At 39.3% G+C, this 24,234-nt stretch overlaps 1 protein-coding gene across 1 annotated transcript in view; it reads left to right on the top strand.

The window, feature by feature from the left end:
* C2CD3 (C2 domain containing 3 centriole elongation regulator) overlaps positions 1–24,234 on the top strand; it is a 183,250-nt gene that overhangs the window by 138,241 nt on the left and 20,775 nt on the right. The window contains exons 27-31 of the mRNA XM_069070830.1: positions 9,422–9,627; positions 10,119–10,243; positions 15,928–16,089; positions 19,772–19,986; positions 22,557–23,490. Of these exons, the coding sequence (XP_068926931.1) occupies positions 9,422–9,627; positions 10,119–10,243; positions 15,928–16,089; positions 19,772–19,986; positions 22,557–23,490 (1,642 nt within the window). The remainder of the gene's footprint in view (positions 1–9,421; positions 9,628–10,118; positions 10,244–15,927; positions 16,090–19,771; positions 19,987–22,556; positions 23,491–24,234) is intronic.

The following is a 24,234-nucleotide window of genomic DNA, read 5'->3' as shown; positions in this document are numbered from 1 at the left end:
CAGTGGGAAATTCTGTTGATTCTAGTTGAGAGAAGAACATGGTCTGGCCCCTACCCTGGGGCAGCGGAGATGGCAGCAGCTATAGCCACTTCCACAGTGACTGCTTCCAAAGCTGTAGGCCCACAGATCATAGGGGGACCAAGTGGCCTATCAGAGGGCAATTGCAGAAATCTCTTTGCTGGCACTGAGGCGGGATTCTCTTGCTTTGCCCTGCTTGGATCTGGGTCACAGTCTTGAGTAAGAGGTCCTGGGGTGAGGAGTGCTGGTGTGGCAGAGCTTGTTGAGGCTGGGGAGAGGGAGTCCTCCTCACAGTTCTGAGGCAGGTGCCTAGAAGAAGCTCTGCCAGTAGTTGCACAAAACCCCAGAAATTTGGGACACAGCACTCTCCACTCTAGAAGCAGAGTTCTACTGTGGCAAAAAGCTCAAAAGTTAAGTAATTGACTGGCAAGATGAGCAAACAGAGGAAGCATACTCAAACTATAGAATCATTTCTTCAGGACAAAGATGATCAAAACATAGAGCCAGAAGAAGACAGCAAAGTCAAAACTCCTGCATCAAAACCTCCAAGAAAAATATGAACTGTTCGCAGGCCATAGAAGAGCTCAAGAAGGATTTTTAAAACCAAGTAAGAGAAGTAGAGGAAAAATTGGGAAGAGAAATGAGAATAATGCATGAAAATCATGAAAAGTGAGTCAACAGCCTGCTAAAAGAGACCCCAAAAAAATACTGAAGAAAATAATACCCTAAAAAACAGACTACCTCAAAGAGCAAAAGAGGCCCAGCAAGCCAGTAAAGAGAAGAATGCCTTAAAAAGCTGAATTTGCCAAATTGAAAAGGAATTTCAAAAACTCATTGAAGAAAATAATTCCTTCAAAATCAGATTGGAGCAAATAGAAGCTAATGACTTTATGAGAAATCAAGATCCTATAAAACAGATTCAAACATATGAAAAAGTAGAAGGCAATGTGAAATATCTCATTGGAAAAACCACTGACCTGGAAAATATATCCAGGAGAGATAATTTTAAAATTATTGGACTACCTGAAAGCCATGATTTTTAAAAAGAGCCTAGACATCATCTTCCAAAAAATTATCAAGGAAAACTACCCTCATATTCTAGAACCAGATCCCAAAAAGAAAATTCCTAGGAATATTATAGCCAAATTCCAGAGTTCCCCAGGTTAAGGAGAAAATATTATGAGCAGTCAGGAAGAAACAATATGAGTATTGTGGAAACACAATCAGGATAACACAGGATCTAGCAGCTTCTACATTTAACAGATCAGGGGGCTTGGAATTTGATTCCGGAGGTTAGAGGAACTCAGATTAAAACCAAGAATCACCTACCCAGCAAAACTGAGTATAAATACTTCAGGGGAAAATATGGACATTCAGTGAAATAGAGGACTTTCAAGCATTCTTTTTGAAAAGACTAGAGCTGAACAGAAAATTTGACTTTCAAATACAAGAGGTATAAAAGGGTAAACAGGAAAGAGAAGTCATAAGGAACTTATTAAATGTGAACTATTTACATTCCTACATGGAAAGATGATATTTGTAACTCATGAGCCTTTTCTCAGTAGGAGGATAGTTGAAGGGTATATGTGTGTGTTTGTACTGTATACATAGACAGAGGGCACAGGATGAGTTGAATATGAAGGGAAGGTATATTAAAAATAAAACTAAAGTGAGAGGAATATATTGGGAGGAGATAGGGAGAAATATAATAGGGTAAATTATCTCACATAAAAAAGGCAAGAAAAAGCTGTTACAATGGAGGGGAAGAGCAGGAAGATGAAAGGGAGTGAGTCAACCATACTCTCATTGGATTTGGCTTAAAGAGGGGATAACATACACACTCAATTGGGTATCTTACCCTACAGGAAAGTAGGAGGGAACAGGATAAGAGAGGGGATGATAAAAGGGAGGGCAGATTGGGGGAGAGGGTAGTTAGAAGCAAACACTTTTGAAAAGGGACGGGGTCAAAGGAGGAAATAGAATGAGTGGGGGAGGTATAGTAGTTCAGAACAGTAGCAGTTCTTCTGGAAAGCTTCTTTGCATGGCATTACATTATGGCGTAGTCGGGAAGGATTATAGTGCTTCTATTCATTCCAGGATCCATGGCCATTTATATTGAGATTGTAAGGCCAAGGATCCTAGAGGGGTGGAATGTAATGGTAATGTAATTTTTAATTTGTAGATCCCTTTATGTTGGCAAAAGTAGCAGGTACTTAGCACTTAGTAACAGATCAAGCCTCTGATTGGGGGAACAGATGGTATGAACTGCTGTCTCCTGTTAAGTGACATAACAGGAAGGGGTTGACTAAAGGAAGTTAAGTAGGTAGTACTGTGTATATAAGAAAAGCTCTAGAGAGGCACGTCAGAATTTCCTTGAGACCGAGATCTGGTGGCAGAGCAGCTACAGAAGAGAGAATGGAGAACTGAGTCCTGAGAACCTGTGGTAGTGGTGGAGCTCCTTGTGTGAACAGGATCCCAGAGCCAGGAGCCCAGGTGACTGAGCATGACCAGGATACTGAGACTTTGTTTGTGGCTTGGTTGAGCCTTGAATTCCTTGGAGCAGAAATGGTGAGGGATCTGACATGGACCAGACCCTGTGAACACCAGTGTGGAGCAGGACCTGCCCAGAAAGCTGGTCAAGGAACTGGGAGCTATCTGCCATTGAATCCAGGTAGAATCTGGGACTATGGAAGGGGATCCAGGGAATCTGAGAACAGTCCCCAAGTCAAGATGAAAAGACTTTTCCTTGGGTACTGAGTAATTATGGAATTATAGTTTACTAGTGACCTAAGGGGTGGAGGGTACTATTGTTACTGATTAATGACTAATTGAGTTAATCAAGACTTTACCCCAAGAGTAGAAGACTTTGGCTGTGTACTTTGATACTACTGATAAATGACTGATTGAATTAACTTAAGAGTGACTTTTTTTGACTGATTGAATTAACTTAAGAGGGACTATTTTACTTTGAGACTAGCTGTGAATATTATATTGTGATTTTCTGTGATAAGTTAAAATATGGTTAATGCTATATTTTGAATTATGCTGTACCTTAATTTTCCATGGATGTTTTGCATTTATTATGGAATAAATAGAGTGATCACTATACTGAGTAATCAGAACCTTTAAAAAGCTGTTCACAGTAGCAGTTCTTCTGGGAAGCTTCTAGGATAGAGGAAAATATAGTTAGTCTCTCACAACATGACTACTATGGAAATGTTTTGCATAACTACACCTGAATAACGTATACTGAATTGCTTGTCTTTCCAGTGAGGGTGAGTGATGAGGGAAGAAGGGAGAGAATCTGGAATGCAAAGTTTTAAAAACAAATGTTAAAATTGTTTTTATGTGCAACTGGGAAATAAAATATACATGCACTGGGATATAGAAATCCATCTTGCCCTACTAGAAGGTAAGGAGGGAACATGAGAGGACATATTGGGGTAAGGGGTATTCTGGGTGCTTGCCCTCTTGGGGTGGGGGATAGAGGAGAGACGGGGAGAAAATTTGTAACTCAAAATCTTGTGGAAATGAATGTTGAAAACTCAAAAAGAAATCAATAAATAAAAAGCTATCAACTTAAGACCCAAAAAAAACTGCTTTCTCAGAATGAATGTTAAAACATAAACAGTGGTCTCCTGTTTATGTTTTAACATTCAATTTTTTTTTAATTTTGAGTTCCAAATTCTCTCCCTCCCCTTCCTTTCCCATTGAGAAGGCAAGCAACATCATATCAGTTATACTTGTGAAGTCATGAAAAACATATTTCCATGTTAGCCATGTGTAGCAGCAAGCGCCCCAAGCGTCCTCAGGGTTTGCCGCCACCACAGGTTCTTGGATCTGCTTTGTTAAAGGAAAGCAACTCAAAATAGGTTAACAAGCTTACTTTAATCAGTCAGACATATATTGTTTACCTTGTTCAGGGGAAAAAGGTCAGCACCCCGAACTTCAAAGTATACAGGCAGAATTATCAAGACAGAAACAGATCAAGTAGACAGATTTCCAAACTGTCCAACCATTACATCCATACCAAATCAGCATCTGGGTTTTCAAGGGGGGGGGGGGCCTGGACAACAGCTTCCCAGAATACAGATCAAATCACAGAACACTTCTCAAAGTGAGCCCCCAAAACAAAGCTACACATCAGGGCTTATATAGCCTTCTCCTGGCTCAGAGAATGTAACAACCTTATTGACTCACTGGCCAATCAAGAAGTATCTACTGAAAAACAAGCCTCCCACCCCAGGCTTCAGGTGCACTTTAGCCTAGGGGCAGGGAAGATCTTCCAAATTTGCATTCCCATTACACCATGTCATGGGAGAAAAACAAAAAGCAGAAACATAAAGTTAAAAGGTTATGCTTCAATCTATACTCAATACTTCTTCAGTTCTCTCTCTCTGAACATAGATAACTAGTATTCTGTCTTTTATCTCCTTGGGGTATATATTAGAAGTGCTATTATTGGGTCAAAGAGAAATACTTGGTTGTTTTTTGGTTATAGTTCCAAATTTATTTTCTGGGCATCACCAAGTTGCTCTAAAGATTTGTAGAAGTAGAAGTACAAAGTACTATTTAAAGAAATCAAAAAAGACTGAAGTAAAGCTTTTAATTGCTCATCTTTGAACCATGTCAGTATAAGTAAAATGACAATACAACCAAAATAAGTTTGTGGATTTAATGCTATATATTCTACTTTACAAAGCTAATAAAACAGTAACAATTTATTTGGAGGAATAAAAGGTCTGGAATTTCATGGTAAATGATGAAAAATGTAAAAATAGAGGGAATTGCCCTTAGAAGTTAAGTTATATTATAAAATAATAACCATTAAAACTACTTAGTATTGATTTAAAGGTAGAAAAGTAGACAAGTGAAACAAACTAGACAAACAAGAAACAAAAATAAATGAATACAATAACTCGGTGTTCAATAAATCAAAGACCATAAGCTATTTGGGAGAAGATTTCTTATCTGAAAAGAATTAATGGGAACATTAGAAAATACCGGTTTAGATGTTAATTGGTCCAGTTCTTCTGAAAGGCAATTTAGAATTATGCTTTTAAAAATTAACTAAAATGTTTATTTATACTCTTTGATCCATTGATGGGCATATACTCTAAAAAATATAAAGAAAGGTCTCATAAATACCAAAATATTCGCATAGCATCACTTTTTTGTGCTATCATAAAAAGGGCCAGAAACAAATTGGTTGTCCATTTCCTAGGGAATTATAATACACAAATGTGATATTAGTTTATAGTAAGAAATGACAAATGTGAATTCAGGAAAACATGGTAAGAATTATCTTAATTGATACATAAAATCATAGATTTAGAATAGGAAGGAGCCTCAGTAGTCTTTTTGTCACAAATGAGGAAACTGAGGCCTAGAGAAGTTAAATGATTAGGCCGTAATTACTTGGAGAGCAAGTAGCAGAGTTGAGATTGAACCACTGCCTCTGACTCAGAATCTAGTGGTCTTTCCCACTGGATCATGCCGCCTTCCTTTCTTGCATTAGAAAATGCTTCATGAGCATCATTACCTTTTGGATATTCTATCAGCACATCTATGCTGGCATCTTCCAAATTTTTAGTTTTTTATTATTTTACACAGTTCATTCCCTATTTTCAGAACCTCAAGAACCATCTGGAACATACTTCCCCAGAATATCCCCCAAAGTTATGTCCTTATTAAATCTATTCACCCTCACCTAGACCTGTAATCCATAATCCTTGCAAGCTCACTTAGTCCATCACCTTGTTTCTGGCCTTGGGGTCTTGTTTCCCCTTCACATTTCAACCATTCCCTGTCCTTCACTTTTGAATCTCTAGCTTTTTTATCCTACTGCTATTCATGCCCTGCCGATCCTCAACTCTACCTTTTTCCTTTGGAAATGGAACTGTCACCCCCATTGTTCTGGACAGTATGCCTACGTTAATGTAGCTTAAAATCAGTCACCTTTTTGACTGTCCTGTCTTGATTAGGCTCCCTTCTGAACTTCCTTATGCATTTTTTTTTAATGTCTCAATAGCCCTTTCTTGTTTTATTATCAGTATTGCTTCCCTCCTCTCTACCCCCATCCCTAACTCCATCCCCCTTACTGCTACCACTACAACTGCTTGAGTATAGGAATTTCTTATGCACCGTCCAAGCCATCTCCCTTTATCAACACCCATAGCTATTGCTTGTCAGCAGTAGGAGATTCCTGCATAGATTTAAAGAGCACAAAATTTAACATCTACTAAATATCCACAGTGTAAAAGGCACTATATGTTGATGTAGTACAGATAAATCTAGACATTCTAGGCATGTTCTCTTTGGTAGGCACTATTATACAGTGGGACAGTTAATGATAAGAATAACTTCCACTTATATAACACTTTATGGTTTGCAAAGCACTTTTCACAATAACTCTATGAAATAGATATTATGAATATTGTTCCCATTTTGTATAGAACCCAAGTCTCAGAGAAAGTGACTTATGAAGTGTCATACAATTTGGTCAGTGGACCTCTAAGCTTCAAGCTTGATCTTTCTGACTCATAGGTCAGTAAACTTTACAAGACCAAAGAATTGAAGCTAGAAAGAAGAATTAGGATTTCCCCTTTGTCATGATCACAGAATTTTAGAGTCAGAAAGAATTTTAATGGCCATCTAGTCCAGTGCATTCACAAAAAGGCATCCTTGCTGTAGTATGCCCAACAAGTGATAGACTTTGCTTGGAGAACTCACTGCCTCTGAGGTCGTCCATTCTATTTATGGATGACTGAATGTTAGCATGTTTTCATTTGATTCAGCCTAAATTGGCATTTTCTGGATGCTAATTCTAGTTCTGCCCTCTGGCCCAGCAGAAGAAACTTAATCCCTGTTTCATGAGACAATCTTTAAAATATTTGAGGATAGCTATCCTGTCTTCCCGACTTTCTTTTCTCCAGACTAAACATCCCTGTTTCCTTCAACCAATCCTTATATAATGTAGATTTTTTTTTAACCTTTTCATGTTATTTTTTTTTTTTTTGCTTTTTAGAGGGGGAAAGGTAGGGCAGTTGGGGTTAAGTGACTTGCCCAAGGTCACATGGCTAGTTTTGTGTTAAGTGTCTGAGGCCAGATTTGAACTCAGGTCCTCCTAACTCCAGGGTCAGTGCTCTATTTACTGCGCCACCTTGCCACCCCATATATGATGTAGATTTAAACCTCTTCACCATGCTGGTTTCGTTCCTGTGAAGATACTGTTTTATCAATGTACTTCTAACATGTGATATTCAGAACAGAACTTAGTAATCTAGGTCTGAGTACAGCAGAACCATCCCCTTTCCTAATAGTAAAAGCTTATGCCTCTCTTACCCTAAATCTTTTGGGCTACCGTCCCAACTTTTGACTTATTGATATGCCTGGAGTCAGATAGCAAAGAACAAAGGATAATATCTAGGAAAGAAAACACAGATGAGTGGAAAGAACACTGGATTTGCATTCAGAGAACCAGGATCAAGTCTAGTCTGCTACTTACTAACCTTTTTAACTTTAGATAAATCACTTAACCATTCTTGGCTTCAGTTTCCTCATCTGTTAAAAAAAAAAAAAATAAGGGCGGCTAGGTGGTGCAGTGAATAGAGCACTGGCCCTGGAGTCAGGAGGACCTGAGTTCAAATCTGGCCTCAGACACTTAACACACACACATACACACACACACTAGCTGTGTAACCTTGCGCAAGTCATTTAACCCCAATTGCCCTGCCTTCCCCCTCCAAAAAGCAAAAAATAAATAAATAGATAATCTTTGAGATCTTTTCCAGTTCTAATAAAAGTCAGATAACCTTTGAGATCCTTTCCAGTTCTAAATCTATGTAAGGCACCTGTAAAAGTACCTTAGTACACAAAATATCAAAGGTGGTGGACATTAGAATATAGACAGTCAGAGCTAGAAGGCATCTTCAAGACTTATCTAAGCCAAAGGTTTTTTTGTTTTGTTTTATTTTGGGGTTTTTGGTTTTTTTTTTGCTTTTTGGATGGCAACTGGGGTTAAGTGACTTGCCCAAAGTCACATGGCTAGTATGTCAAGTGTCTCAGGCTGAATTTGAACTCAGGTCCTCCTGATTCCAGTGCTGGTGCTCTATTCACTGCGCCACCTAGCCGCCCCTAAGCCAGAGGTTCTTAACATAGGGTCTATGAACTTGGTTTTTTAAAATATATTTCAGTGTCAAGTCTATAGCATTTATTAGATAGTCCCTGCCCTCAAGGAATTTACATTGTATTGGAAGAAGATGAGCTGAAAAGTGACCATAGGATTGGAGAGTTCAGAGAGAAGTCCAAAGCATAGAGGAAAGAAGGATGGTTGTACCGGGCCCTTCCTCAAAACGGAAATTCCAAAAAGAACTTGCCAGTTAGAGAAGAGGGCTTCAGGCTGCAGAATCCAAGGTTGTGTTCTAGGGGGAGCAGGAGGGAGTAACTTCCAGGGTAAGAAGGGAGCTGAAGTAAAGTGATAGAGTCTAGAGTCAGAACCATAGCCAGGAGAGGACTGGTTTTATTCCTGTGAATCTTATTTTATGCATTTAAAACACACTGATAAGGGATCTATGATATAATAAAGGTTAAATACTCTTGATTTGCTCCAGCCTCATTTTACAAAAAAGGAAACTGAGAATTAGAAATGGAAGTGATTAACTTAGAGAACTATGACAAAGCAGAAACACAATCACGTCTTTTTAAGACTTCAGTTCCATTGTTCTTTCTACTATATGATTTTTATTCTCAACACTTGTGAGGAAGGTAGAACCAAGATGATAATCTTCATCTTTTAGAATAAGAAACCTAAGGTACAGGTTGTTTAATGACAGAGCAGGAACAAGTTTCCTTTTCACATAGAACATAGAAAGTTAGAGCTGGGAAGGACCTTAGATCGTAAAATGTTAGGGCTAGACGAGACCTTAGAGAATGTTAAGAAAGTGAATAGCCCTCAGAGATCAAACATCTCCAGCCTCTTGTTCTGCAGAATAAAAGCAATTCCACACTCTTCTGTAGTTTCTACCTTTGACAGTGATTTTTCAAAGGTGACTAGAGTTATGCTTGCAAAACAACTTTCTGAAACTGTCCTAGGAAGTTGACTGAGAAATTTGGGCTCAGGAAGGATCTTCCAGAGGCAGTGAGACACCCAGAGATTTGGGTGTACATTCTGGTTTCCTCTTCACAAAGCCAACAAAACTCAGGCTTTCTGCCTGTTTTTTCCTGATAAATAGAAAGAGGAGTTGATAACAGGAAAAGAAGTCTTTGTTTGCCCATCTCTCATCATAAGTCTGTCTTCTATCCTTTAAAGTCCCTGAACCTCCTTACTTGAAACTTCTGATCTTATTAACCAGAGCTCCCATAGCTATATTAATTACCCTTCTTCTCTTTGTTTCTGCCATAGCTGTGGAACGGGTGATCGGCTTTGCCTCTGTGGACCTCTCACCTCTTCTGTCCGGATTCCAGTTTGTTTGTGGCTGGTACAACATTGCAGACTTCAGTGGACAATGCCAGGGGCAGATTAAAGTTGCTGTCTCCCCCCTGGAAAGCATCATTCATCTAAAAGAAGAAAGACTAGCTAGGCAAGGGGCCAAGGTACCTGACTTATCGGTATGTAACCTGTTTCCCCACACAAACCAGTTATGGTACTTACTGATTGTGACCCATTCAATTGATAAATCAACAATTCATTAAGTGCCTAATATGGTATCATTTCTCTCCCCCCCCAAAAAAAAAATAGTTCCTTCTCTCAAGGAGATTATATTTATAGAATCTCCAAATCTCTAATCTGAAAGAGATCTTAGAATATAGGAGTTTAAAGCTGGAAGATGCCTTAGATGCCTTTTGTTTTCCTGAGAGTAAACTGCCTCTTATAAGTTTCCTAAGAGTAAACTGTGGCCCAGAGATACCAAGTGATTACACAAGGCCACATAGCTTTATTCACATCCCTACTAGGTTCATCAGGGTTGGGGAGTTTGGAGAATTTTATAGAGAGCTACATTAATTGTATTGAGTTGGGGAGATAACTATCACACGTGAAAAAATTATGATTCTATCTGTTTTTTTTTTTTTTAAGGGAAATTTTATCTTATTTCTTTTAGCAGATTCCAAAGTATAGTCCATTTTCCTTCTCTACCTCTGCGTTTCCTAGTTGCATGGGAAGATATACCCTGGATCAACTAGCCCATGGCTGTTCAAAAGATAATAATGTATCTTCCCCTAGGAGGTGAGTAAAATGTCTTGTTAACAAGGCTTAGGAAAAAGAAGTATGAGAACTTAGAGTCGCTCTCTGTTATTCCTTTCTGAAAAGAAAGATGTAGAGACATTAACTGACCTGTTATATAATCCCTTCAACCCTGTGGTCTTAGGAAGGAGGGGCCTTGTAAATTTGCAGATTTTGTGAGCTACAGAATTCAACATTTCAGGGGCAAAGATTGCCCTCTTTCCTTTCTGTTGCTATTTAGCTCCACATTTAAAAACAGCAACTGTATATTAAGTACTTCTCATGACCTTTCCCCTCTAAAAACCCTGGCCAGTTAGTGAAAAGGAATGCACCTATCCAACTCAGCATGAGACACTTGGGAGTAAGGCATGTTTTCGCAGTAAAAGAATAGGAAGCCACATTCATTTCATTATATTAGCAGCTCAAGAAAAGACCCATCTACATTTCTTTCTAGCCATTTTTCACTTACCTCAGGATAGGCACAATTTTTTTCCAAAACATAATGTCAACTGGAAAGAATCTTAGAATGTAGAATGTCAAAGCTCCAAGGGCCTTAGAACATAAAATGGCAGAGGTTAAAGGAGCTTTGGGAGCTGATGAGAAGGAATCTGGTATATTAATAAATGTTGACTAGAACATAAAATGTTAGAACTGGAAGGGAACTTAGAACTTAGACTACTACATAGTGTTGGAAGGGGCCTTAGAGTATGAAAGGACTTGGAAAGGACCTTAGAGGTTGTTTAGTTCAGCCTCTTCCTTTTAAACATAAGAAAACAAGCCTAAAGAGAAGTAACTGGGGAGGGGGGGCAGTGGCGGTAGCAGCAGCTCCACAATATGGATAAGGAAACTAAAAGAGTAGAAATGTCTTGCCCACAGATACATGGCTATTAATTAATTTGCAGTGATTTCATCTACCTGTTATCACAACAGTCTTTCTAGAACCCTTCTAGTTTACACCACAAAAGAAGAAGCAGTTCCCCCACCTCAACTTTCTGAGCCTCAGTTTCCTCACTTTCATGTGGAAACTAATATTTGTGGTCTCTATGTCACTCGAATGTTATAAGAAAAACTAAACCTTCAGTTCAAGTATGATTTAGTGTGAGAAATGATTTTTTTCACTCTTGTACTAATAACTAATTATTCAATCAGAACGAAACTTTTCCTACTTCTTCATCTAGAAGTCAGACAGTATGAGAAATCTCTGACGGGGTGGCCAGGTGGCACAGTGAGTAAGAGCGCCGGCAGCGTCGGGAGGCCTGGGATCGGTTCCGGCTTCAGATACTCAGCACCCACACAAAAATAACTGGCTGTGTGTAGCAGCAAGCACCCCAAGCGTCCTCAGGGTGGCTGCTCATACAGGTTCTTGGATCTGCTTTGATAAAGGAAAGCAACTCAAAATGGGTTAACAAGCTTACTTTAATCAGTCAGACATATATCGTTTACCTTGTTCAGGGGAAAAGGTCAGCACCCCGAACTTCAAAGTACACAGACAGAATTATCAAGACAGAAACAGATCTAGTAGACAGATTTCAAACTGTCCAACCATTACATCCATACCCAGTCAACATCTGGGTTTCCACATCTGGGTTTTTTCAAAGCCGGGGGACTCGGGACAACGGCTTCCCAGAATCTATATCAAATCACAGAACACTTCTCAAAGTGAGCCCCAAAACAAAGCTACACATCAGGGCTTATATAGCCTTCTCCTGGCTCAGAGAATGTAACAACCTTATTGACCCACTGGCCAATCAAGAAGTATCTACTGAAAAACAAGCCTCCCACCCCAGGCTCCTGGTGCACTTTAGCCTAGGGGAAGGGAAGATCTTTAAATTTGCATTTCCATTACACCGTGTAACCTTGAGCAAGTTACTTAACCCCCAATTGCTTTAAAATAAAAAAGAAATCTCTGTCAAAGATTTACTCAGGCCAAGATCTAATCAGACAGTAAAAGAAATTCTAAATTTAGGCTGCTCATTGTATTATCTCAAAAAAATTGTTGATTCTCCCCTTTTGTTAGACAGGTGATAATAAAATGAATGTCTCTTTGATCAAGATTTGGGTGCTTGGTCCATGATCCAAGTCATGTGCCCCAAGACCCTCATTGTAATCATCGTTTTCTCACTCATTACTAAGCAGTCAGACTGGATTGCCATTCTCAGGAACACCTATTCTTGGGAGAGCACATAAGCTGTTAGCCCGCCATCATGAGGGTCCTTGGGTCTAAGAGAGATGGCCAAATGGCCACCCTTTTATTAATGAACATGCTGACTTTATTAATAGAATAATTAAATTACCCAGAAACTATGTCTCTCAAACTTTTTAAATGCCACATTTAGTTTTTTATTGCCTGGTAGTTTTTACTTTGGTTAAAGTTCTTTGCTTTAAAAAATGGAAACCCTGAAAGTCTCCTTACCTCCTGAAAGCCAGACCAACTTTTTTTTTCCCTATGAGATACCATAAGCATCACATCTTTATCCACCTTGGAGTGTATGGGGATTAGTGTATTTTGATGATGATGATGAAGAAGATGGTGAAAAAGAGGAGGAGGAGCATCATTTGAAAGCACCATTGATTGGCCCAAGAGGCCAAGAATCACATCTCCTATCTGCCACTGAATGAGGTGTGGAGTACTAAGATAAAACAAACTCCTCTGACATTACAGAACTTACATTTCCTGGGAGAGTGTGACAGATAAATACAAGTTATTTTTTTTTTGGAGGGCAATTGGGGTTAAGTGACTTGCCCAAGGTCACAAGGCTTGTTTTTGTGCTAAATGTCTGAGGCTGGATTTGAACTCAGGTCCTCCTGGCTCCAGGAGGTGCTCTATTCACAACAAGATAGTTTTTAGAGAAGGGGAACACTAACAACTGGGGGAGGGAAGAAATTTTCATGGAAAAGGTGACACCAGAGTCAAGCATTGAAGGAGATGGGAAGTAGAAATGAAGAGGAAACCCATTTCAGGAATAGGGAAGAACCTGTGAAATGGCATAGAACTTGGAGCTGTAATACTCAATTTGGGAGCAGCTAAGAAGTCAACTTAGCTACAGTTTGAAAAGCAGAATATGTGAAAGGGAAGTAATATGAAACATCTGGAGAGTTAAGTAGGAGCTAGATTGCAAAGGGCTTTAGAAATGCCTGGTTCCATATTTTGTATTCTATCCTAGAAGCAATATAATAGGGAGTGAGCAGTGCTCACCAAGAGTGAGCAGGAGAATGATATGGTCTAACATTTATCTAAGGAATATTAACTTTGCAACTATGGGGAGAATATATCCAAAAAAAGGAAGAACCTAAAAGTACAGAGACCAGTTAGAAGGCTATTGCAATAATCCAAATGAGGTAATACTAGCCTAAAGTGGAATAGTGGCTACGTATGTAATTGGAGAGGGAAGGACAGATAAAAGAGATTTTTGTGGGAATAAAATTGGAAAGGTTGACAGCTGATTATTTTATACATGTTGAGTTTGAAATGTTTATAGGACATATAGGTAAAGGGATCCAGAAGGCAGCTGGAAAGGCAGGATCATAGTTAAGGAAAGATATTAGGGTTGGATCTATAAATTTGGGAATGATCCTCACAGATTAAACCTATTGAAGCTGATATGATCAGTAAACATTTATTAAGCATCTACTGTGCTAAACACTGGGGGGTACAAAGAGGCAAAAGACCAATCCTGGCCTCAAGGAGCTTCCAATCTAATGGAGGATACAACAAGCAAATATATATAAGCAGACTATATGTAGGTGGGAATGAGAATTAATGAGAAAGCACTAGAATTAAAAGAAGTTGGGAAAGTCTTCCTATAGAAGACAGAATTTTATTTGAGATTTTAAGGAAGTCAGGAGGTACAGATGAGGAGGTGTATCGGCAAGCACCCCAAGCGTCCTCAGGGTTGCTTCCACCACAGGTTCTTGGATCTGCTTTGTTAAAGGAAAGCAACTCAAAATGGGTTAACAAGCTTACTTTAATCAGTCAGACATATATCGTTTACCTTGTTCAGGGGAAAAAGGTCAGCACCCCGAACATCAAAGTATACAGGCAGAATTATCAAGACAGAAACAGATCAAGTAGACAGCTTTACAAACTGTCCAGCCATTACATCCATACCCAATCAACATCTGGGTTTTTCAAAGGGGGGGGGGGGCCTGGACAACGGCTTCCCAGAATACAGATCAAATCACAGAACACTTCTCAAAGTGAGCCCCCAAAACAAAGCTACACATCAGGGCTTATATAGCCTTCCCCTGGCTCAGAGAATGTAACAACCTTATTGACTCACTGGCCAATCAAGAAGTATCTACTGAAAAACAAGCCTCCCACCCCAGGCTCCAGGTGTACTTTAGCCTAGGGGCAGGGAAGATCTTCCAAATCTGCATTCCCATTACAGGAGGGAGAGAATTCCAGACATGGGGGACAGCCAGAGAAAATGTCTGGAGCTGAGGGATAGAATGTCTTGTTTGAAGAACAGCCAGGGAGACAGAGAGGTATAGAAAGAGGAGAGAGCCCAGGATAGAACCTTATAAGGGCTATGTAGGCTTCATGGGCAAGAGAGGAGGATGATGCTTCAACAAAGGAACACTACAGAGTGGCTGCTTGAAGAGGAAAAGAGAAAGAGCAGTGTAGTAGAAGCCATCTAGAAAAGTGTCTAGGAGGATGGGATGGTCAGCAGCAGCAGAGAAGTTTACTTGGACTGAGGAAAAAGCCAATGGATTTAGCAGTTTTGAGATTGTTGATAATTTTGAGGCTTGTTAATTCCTTAGGGCCTCATGTTTCTCTTGGATCAGGTGATCTCCAAGGTCTCATCTGTCTCTAACATTCTGCGTTCAAAGAGCCTTTCCAGTCCTGATGTTTCTATTAGAATTCCATATTCTCTGTTCTGTTCCACTATTAACATCCTATTGTGTTAGATGGATCAAGGGCAAACTAAATTTTGGGACCAAGTGAGTACCTGATTAGGTTTGAGATGAGGGAGTGATAGACATGGGAGTTCTGTTCATCCTCAGTAAGGATGTTATCTGAATAAATTTACAGATTTTGTGATTTTTGTTTGGGTTTGGTTTTTCATTTTGTTCTGTTGTCTTTCATAGGAATAGGAATTTGGGCATCATTTTTTATTTTTATATTTACCTTATCCCTATTTCTATATAAGACAAACTGTAAAATATCTCAAACTACTGACCTAATATGACCACTTTAATGTACCTTTCTCATCTGTCACTCCTGTTTCTTTACCTTTACCGTCTGTGTCTGTGTGTCCGTGTTTCCTTTTACCTCTTTGTATTTAGCATATATAGTGAGACGATATAGCCTAGTGAGAGAGAGGAGTGCTGGATTAGGAAATAATTTTTCCTTTGAATATTTGTGTTTCTTTATACAGTTTAAATGACAAGTTTTTCTTCTGTTTTATTTGCTACAAATATTTTTCCAACTGTTATTTTTCTTTTTATGCTGTTTTTTTTATGAAGTCAAACTTGTTACTTCCTGTAATTTTTTCTGTTTAATACATAAAAATTTTATTTCCCTACCATAGTTGAACTAAATATATTATTCCTTTTTCTGATTTTTTAAAATTCTTTTTTTATGCAGTCTGTATTTTTATCGTTTTACCATCCACTTAGGTATACACATTTTATGTTTGTGTACAAACTGTTTTTCTCAAAGGAAGGACCTAATCAATTTTTTTTAGAAGTGGACCTTTGAGAAGCCAGGCATCTCGTCATGAAGAGCATATGCAGAATGTTCGCCGATTCCATGAATCCTTGCAGCAAGCTGAAGGGATTATTCAGAGTGACAACCAAGTGGACTCACTAGCTTTTTCATCCCATAATTCACTCCTGACCTCTCTCAGGTGAGGATTTCTTTTTAAAATTATCTGGGATGGGGCGTCTAGGTGGTGCAGTGAGTAAAGCGCCAGCCCCAGAGTCAGAAGGACCCGAGTTCGGTTCTGGCCTTAGACACTTAACACCCACACAAAAAAAAAAACCTAGCTGTGTAACCTTGGGCAAGTTACTTAATCCCAATTGTGCTCCAAAAGGCAAAAAAAAAAAAATTTATCTGGGATATTTGACTTTGTTATTCTGTTATTGGACTTAACTCACCAAGGAAATCAAGACAAAAAGAAAGGCCCTGTGTTCTCCAGAACATTTTAACATCATTTGGTAGCAAAGAATTGAAAACAAAGTGGATGCCCAATAATCAGTGACTGGTAGAACAACTGTGGCATGTAAATGTAATCATAGGTTATTTATTGCAGCAAAATTATAACATGAAAAAATCAGAAACATGAGGAAAGTGGTATAAATTAATACAGTGGATGAAAATAGAACCAAGAGAAAATTCTTATGTACCATGACTACAAGAATATTAACTAAAAGAAACTAAATTCTTAGTAAATGAAATGACTGAACATGAACCTATGGAGCTATTAATGCCCTTCTCTCAGTGGACAGGTCTGCACTGTCAGAACATTGCCCAACACAGTCCCATAATTAGTTGGAGGTGTTTTACATAAATTATCCAGGGGTCATTGTAGTCACTCAGTAAGCATTTATTAAGTACCTTCTATATATAACACCATACTTAGTGTTGGGAGTATTAAAAAAGGCAAAAGACACGCCCTTATGATGAAATTATTTTATACAAGTTTCCTTGTCACATTTTAATAATAGTGATGATAATAACAGTAATAAATACCTTATGCTTAATATAACACATTATAGTTCGTAAGTCACATCCATTAAAATTATCAAGTTTTAAACCTATAGATAATATTATCCTTATTTTGTAGATTCATTTATAGAAAAAGCCAAGACTCAGAGAGGTTAAGTTATTTCCTTGGGTTCATTTAGCTAGTGAGTGGTAATACCACTGATCTCCTTTTTTTTTTTTTTCCGCATACTAGCAATACCTCAAATAGTAAAAAAGGTGATTTACTGGGGTTCTTTCCAGTTTCACAGTCCTGGGATTGAAACCATGGGTTATGGAGCAACTAGATGGTACAGTGAATAAAGCACCAGCCCTGGAATCAGGAGGACCTGAGTTCAAATCTGGCCTCAGACACTTAAAACAAAAACTAGCCATGTGACCTTGGACAAGTCACTTAACCCCAATTGCCTTCCAAAAAGCAAAACAAAAAAAAAGAAAGAAACCATGGGGCAGATTCTCCCTTAGACCTCAGAGAGTACCACAGTATATCTCAAAGTTACTGCCCTCCTATAGCCATTTTTTAAAAAGCATAAATTGGAGTGGCTAGGTGACGCAGTGAATAGAGCACCAGCCCTGGAGTCAGGAGGATCTGAGTTCAAATTTAGCCTCAGACACTTGACACACTTACTAGCCGTGTGACTTTGGGCAAGTCACTTAACCCCAATTGCCCTCCAAAGAAAAAAGCATAAATCAAATCTCAAGACTGGAAGCTTGTAACCACCCAGAAAATCTGTGTGCACCTATGCTAATGATGAGGGTCAAGGCACTGGGACAATGATTGAATCCCTCTATGAAATATTTATGTGAACTCCAAGGGACTCTCAAATTCCTAGGTTTTGTGAAGTGGAGAATATAAGACACTGTATTCAGGTGCTTTGTGGGGTTCTAGAGTTGGACCTTGAAGGACAGAGCAGCATTGTAATAGAAAGCACCCTAACACACCCTGAATGGCCTGCTAGCACAGGTTCATTGATCTACTTTTAAAGGAAAGACTGCTCAAAAAGGGTTAACAATCCTACTTTTATAAATTACATTCAGGGGAAAGGTCAGCACACTGAACATCAGAGAAAATACAAGCAGAGAAATTAGCATAAAGACCAACAGACAGAGCTGTTACTGCCTGAATCAAAGCAATATTGTTGTGCACTTTACATACACCACTGGATCAAGAGAGCCTTTACATCTGAGCAGTTCGGGGTCTGAACATACATACTCAGAGTCTTGACCAGGAAATCAAACAGTCCTTCTCATAAGCAAAACCCCAAAGCAAAATACCAACTCAGAGTATATGTACACTTCTCAGAGCCAGAACGCATCACAACCCTCACGACTCAATGCCTAACCAACATAGTACCAAAACTTGTGCAAGCCTACTACAAGCAGGCCTCCCCCTAAGAAAGCTCCTTCTTAGGCAAGTCCCTCCACCAATGGGCTCCATGTGAGGCCTGTTAATGGGTGGGGAAGATCTTATTATCCCATTAACATTACATGCATTTAGACTGGTGGACAAGGAGGGCGGTGATGAGACATTCTGGATTTAGGGAACTGCATTGAGTAATGAAGGCAGTTGTGAGCATAGCAGGCACACGAGGACAGGAATGTTGAGAATACTGTCCCAACTAGGATCAGGATCTCTTATTGTGGAGGACAAAGAAGGGAGATTACTGGTAAATTACTGGCGATCTGGTAGGGCTATACTTGTTCATTCATTTATTAAATCCCTACTGTGTGCAGAGAGCCCTGTGTTATATGCTGGGGAAGACACAGTTTGGATAAAATATATTTCCTGCCTTCCTAGAACAGTCTGGTAAGCCAATGATGACAGCAGTGATGATAGCTGACAATGATGATACAGTGCTTTAAGACTTGCAGTGCATGGACCTTTCTATACATTTTCTCATTTGAACCTCACAACTACTATTTTGAGCTATGTACCACAGATACTATTATCCTCATTTTATAGATAATGAAATACATATGGAAAGCTTAAGTATCTTGCCCATAGCTATACAATAATAAATATGGGAGCTGAGATTTTCATTCAGGTCTCTCCTGGCTCCAAATATAGCCATCTTTCCATTGCCCCAAGCTGCCTTTCAGTAAGAGGAAAATATAAATAATTAACAATATACAATATTATATGTAATACATAGTATCATATAGTACATGCACATGAGGGGTACAGAGTGCTTTGTGATGGTTATTATTAATAGGCTAGAGAGGAAGACTTCTTAAGTCCTGACGTTTGACTTGGACCTTTAAATGATGCTTAGGTTAGGAATTTGGACTTTATCCTATAAGCAAGAATGAATGAAAAGTATTTATGAAGTGCCTATTGTGTGCAAAGCCCTCTGCTTAGTTCTGGTGATACAGACATGGGACACAGGACAGCTCCTGCTGTCAAGCTCAAATTTAGTACAGCCATTCACTGATGACCTTTTGAGTGTAGAAAGGAGATGACCAAAGCAAGTAATCCTTGTGGGACATAACATGGAGGACAAGACTGGAACTGAGAAAACTGACTGAAATACTGTGTTATTAATATAGATATAAAATTGGGCGTACCTAGATAGAGTGAAGAGCAAACAATGAGTAGAAAGTGTAGTGAAGAACTTTCTGCCAGTTGGAACTAGTTCTTTCATAGGACAATAAGCTTCATGTTACTTAGGGTCTTTACAGTAGTTAGATGGCCATTTGTTTGGGATGTAAATGCAATTCCTGTTCAGGCACAGGTTGAATGAAATGATATCTGAGATCTCTTTGAGCTGTGAGATTATAAAATTCAATGACCTCTTTCTCATTTTTCCTTCCCCTTTCTCTAACAGGAAAAACTTAAATGAACTGGATCAGATTCAGAAGTATTTCAACCAGAAATTAACAAAGTCTTACCCTCAGCTTACCTTCAGCCACTCAGCCCAGCCATCCCAGGAGAGCAGCAACCATCTTCAGAGTGCTGAAACAAGAAGCCCAGACTTAGGGAGCCATCACATTTTAGAAAAATCTAATTACTTGGTATCTCAAGTCAGCACCCTGATTACTGGTAGGAAGCTGGTGGCCCTTGTGGTGATTTCATGTTACTGAGAAAAGCCCATCTGTGTGAGAAGGGAAGAGAAAAGGGGCGGATTGTAAAGGATAGTAGAGATCGATATTTCCAATTTAACTAGAACAACAAAAAGGAATCAAAAACTTTCCTCCCTCTAGGATAGGCCTAAGTTGTGAGGTAAAGCACAGTAGTTCAGGAGAAAGAGTTGGGTTTAGGAGTGTGGGGGGTGTGGATGAGATCCTCAGATTTTCTTATGGAGGGATCTTCAAGTTTATTTAGTCCAACCCCCATCAATTTGCAGGTGAGGAAAACAAGAATGAGAGTGAGTAACTTGTCCTAGAACACAGAGGTAAGAAGTGGGAGAGTGGGAATTCATTCCCAGGTGCTAAAATTAAAAAGTTCAGAGTTGCAAAGAATGTCAATGACCATCTAATGCAGTCTATACCTGAAAAAAATTCCCTCTAGACCATCTCACAAGTAGTGGTCTGGACTTTGCATTAACTTCCCCTGAAGGGAAATCCATGACCACCTCAAGTAGCCTATTCCACCTGGAGAAATTCTCATTTATTAGGAAGCACTTCCTTTCAAATCTGCCTTGGCAGCTCCCCCTAGGAGGAAGGCTTCTAGCTTTTGCCCTTCAGGCCCAGGCAGAATAAGTCTAAGCCATCTTTTCTGGGATAGCCCTTTATATTCTTCTAGATAGCTCTCATGCCCCTGCCAAAGCCTTTTCTTTTCTTCTCCAGTTAATATCTCCATTTTGTTGTGCTGAGCTTTCAGTGACTGTGTTCACTTCCTTCCAAATATTCCAAACACTCCTGAGCCTGGATACAAAGGTTGGCTTTACAGTTTAGAAAAGCACAAGGTAAAAGAAACAGGCCTGTGCTGGGAGTGTTCGGACTTGGGTTGTAGTCCTATTTCTGTTCCTGGCTTTTACTATATGACATTAAGCCAGTTATTTCCTTCTCTGTGCCTCAGTTTCTTCCTTTATTCTGCCTTATGCAGAATGAAATACATAGAAAGAATGAAACGTTTATAAGCACCTACTTTATGCAAAACACTTGCAGATACAAATGAAAAAGTAAGACAGGCCCTTCTTTCTAGGATTTCGAATTCTTCCTGTGTAAAATAGGGATGATATTCCTGGCCCTACGTCATTCACAAGGCTGTTTTAAAAGAGCAAAAAATTTATGGTTGGGAATGCGCTCTTGTCAGTGAATCAGAGGTTTCACTATTTACTTGCTCCCCTGCTCTGCCTAGAGACAGTTCATTCACTTAGTCAGCAGATGTTGATTGAACACCTCTGTGCACAGTCCAGTGCCTGCCATCGGGGGTTTGTAATGAGCTTTTTGTGCTCTTAACTACCCTTTCCCCATCAAACTTGGAACTGACATTTCTTCAAGAATCATTCCTTTGTCTTTTTAGTGGAGGTTGAGTTTTCCTGTTTTATTTTCAGTTCATAATTGGCATTTTGATTATTCCACTCAATTCCGCAAACATTAATGAAGCACCTACTCTGAAAGGCCATGTTTCTCAACATTGAGGATATGGAAATAAAAAACAACAGGGAACCTGCAGTCAGGGAGCTTACATTCTTATGGGAGGATGGCGTCTAACTTGAATCTTAAAGATGATTTCTTACATTAGGAAGCCATTTAAAATCTAGGTCATTCCACTATGCTCTACTTTCTCTGTTGAAATAATACTTCACATTTATAATGCACTTTACAACCTACCTCAAAAGACTGTTTGAGGAAGTCACTTTTTAAACTACAAAACGCTATTACAATGGGAGCTAAATTTGTATAACCTGATGCTGTTGTCAGATTATTGACTATACTTCTTTGTTAAAAGGAAAGATTCACTCTGAATTGGGAATTGGAGGTCTTTTCTAGAAATTACTCTCTCATAATAAAGACACAAACTTTTGTGTATAAAACTTTTTTTATAAAAGGAAGAAATGAACACTGTGTTATTATAGTTTCTTCCTTTAGATTGTAGCTATTATAGTTTCAAAGACATTTTGACATGCCTTATCTCATTTTAGCCTGACCTGCCTCTTTGAGGCAGATACTACAAGCATTTTCAGTCCCATTTTACAGAAGAGAAATCTGAAGTTTAGAGAAATCAAGTGATTTGCCTAGTGATACCTCACTACTAGTAGACCAAAGTTCCAGCTGAGCTCTATCTGTAGTATAAAAACAGATGAGAACTTATTCTTTGATATTAGGCATATTAAAGGGCTAGAAATGTTACCAGATTGAATAAGTCTTTGGTTCATGGGGTTCACTAACCTGTAAATAAATAAGTACTGTTCTGACTAGTGACTAGCATTGGTAACAATTGGTAGCTTGGGAAAATAGTAATTGTGAGGATTCCATGGAGAATACTAAGATTTTGAGCTGGAAGGGACCTTAGAGATCATCTAGTTTAATTCCTAATTTTACAAATGCAGCAGGTACAGAGAGACCAAAGTGACTTGCCCAAAAGTCATACAGATAGTAAGTCAAAGAGCCAGAATTCAAACTCAAGTCTTCTAACTCTGTTTTTTTATATTTATTACTCTTCAGATCTGCAAACTCTAACCAAGGATTCTCCATCATTGTTGAATATTCATCAGGCAGAGAGTGAAAATCCTGAAGGCAAGAGCCTCCTAAGGATTCATAAAGCAGAGGATAAAGAAGAGAAAAATGCTCTACACCAAGACCAACCCTCCCCTGTCCCTCTTGAAATACCAGAACTTGGAAAGAAAACACTGGGTAAGTTCCCAGACCAAGAAGCAACAGAAAATAACCTTCCATTGGCCTTGAAAGTGATTGAAGTTGAAGAGGATTCTGAGGTGACCCAAAACTCCAGTGATGATGATTATGAAGAAGATTTCATACAGCCCAGAACCCTCAATGAAATTACAACCTTGACAGATAAGACCAGTCCTTGGTCTAGTATTACATCAGAAGAAGATGTGGCCATTGACCTTCTGCCAAGAATGGTAAAGAAAGATGACCTTTCTACCTTAACTTCAAAACACTCCCCCAGAGAAGATGAGAGTGGCAAGAATGATTCCCCCCCCAGGATGCAGCAGGACAGCTGCCAGCATGCGCCCAACAGGACCCAGCCTTCCCCTGGTCCTATAGCAGAAACAGACAGTGTCTGCAGACTGAGTACAGATATGGCTCTGCATCAAAAGAACTCCAAAGCAATAGGCTCATCTCAAAAAGGAGATACTAGCGAGGGCAGGAGGTTTTCTCTGGTCCTTGAAGCAGCACAGGAAGAGAAGCTGGAGGCCAGTGAGTCAAGTGACTCTTCAGACAGTGGAGATTTTGCTCTTGATCAAACTGTCTTAGTTCCCCAAGCTGGAACCTCCAGTTTAGATGAGAACTGTGGAAACAAGGACAGCAATGATGATAAGAAGCTGCCTTCGAAGTTGTCATCATCTAGAAGTAGTGAAAAGCCTGACGTCCTCTTGGCAGAGTCAGAGAAATCCCCAAGGCAGAGCCTCAGCCTGTATCCTTTTGGTGTCTTACAAGCAACTTCTCCATGTAACTGACCCCCCACTTTATCCATGGCAAGGGTTCTTACCCTTTTTTTGTCCTGGGCCCCTTGGGCCATCTAGGGAGACTTGTAGATCTCTTCTCAGAATCACCTTTTTAAATACATTAAATAAGATACATGGGCTTATAAAAGAAAACCAACTATATTGAAATAGTTACTGGAAAAAAAAAATTTTATTACTGCACAGAACCAAGATTAAGAAACCTTGATGGTCTTCCTTTAAGGTAATCACTTCTCAGGGAATGGGACTTTATGTCCTCTAATATCCATTACAGCTCTAAGATTCTGTCTGTGATTCTAGTCAGGGCCAAATATAAATGAATGTCAAAAGTGAGTCACCAACATCCTATGATGCCAGAAGATTTAGAGTTGAAAAGTGCCCCCATCTTACAGAGGAGGAAATTGAGGTCAAGGGAGGTTCATTGACCTGCTGACTGTCATATTCATAGTGCTCTGATTCCAACCTGATATTCCAGCTCCCAACCTAGTACGTCCACTGCCACACTGTCACTGTTGGGGTGCCCCCAAACATTTCCTTCACCTCCCCTGCCAGGTGGACCTGTCCTAGAGATTTAGGATTTGTCTTTGTCCAAGATGATAACTAAGAGATCACTCCCAAGAGGGAAGAGGACCCCCTGGGCTTACAGCAGGTTTGTGTTAATTCACTTCAGTATACACCTAAGTGCTGCTTATGGG

This window comes from Petaurus breviceps, unplaced genomic scaffold (genome assembly GCF_028583685.1).
Source record: "Petaurus breviceps papuanus isolate PSGF00001 unplaced genomic scaffold, PetGlider_PUasm1.0 90823, whole genome shotgun sequence".
NCBI lineage: Eukaryota > Metazoa > Chordata > Mammalia > Diprotodontia > Petauridae > Petaurus > Petaurus breviceps.
This window is presented reverse-complemented; position numbering and strand designations above follow the sequence as displayed.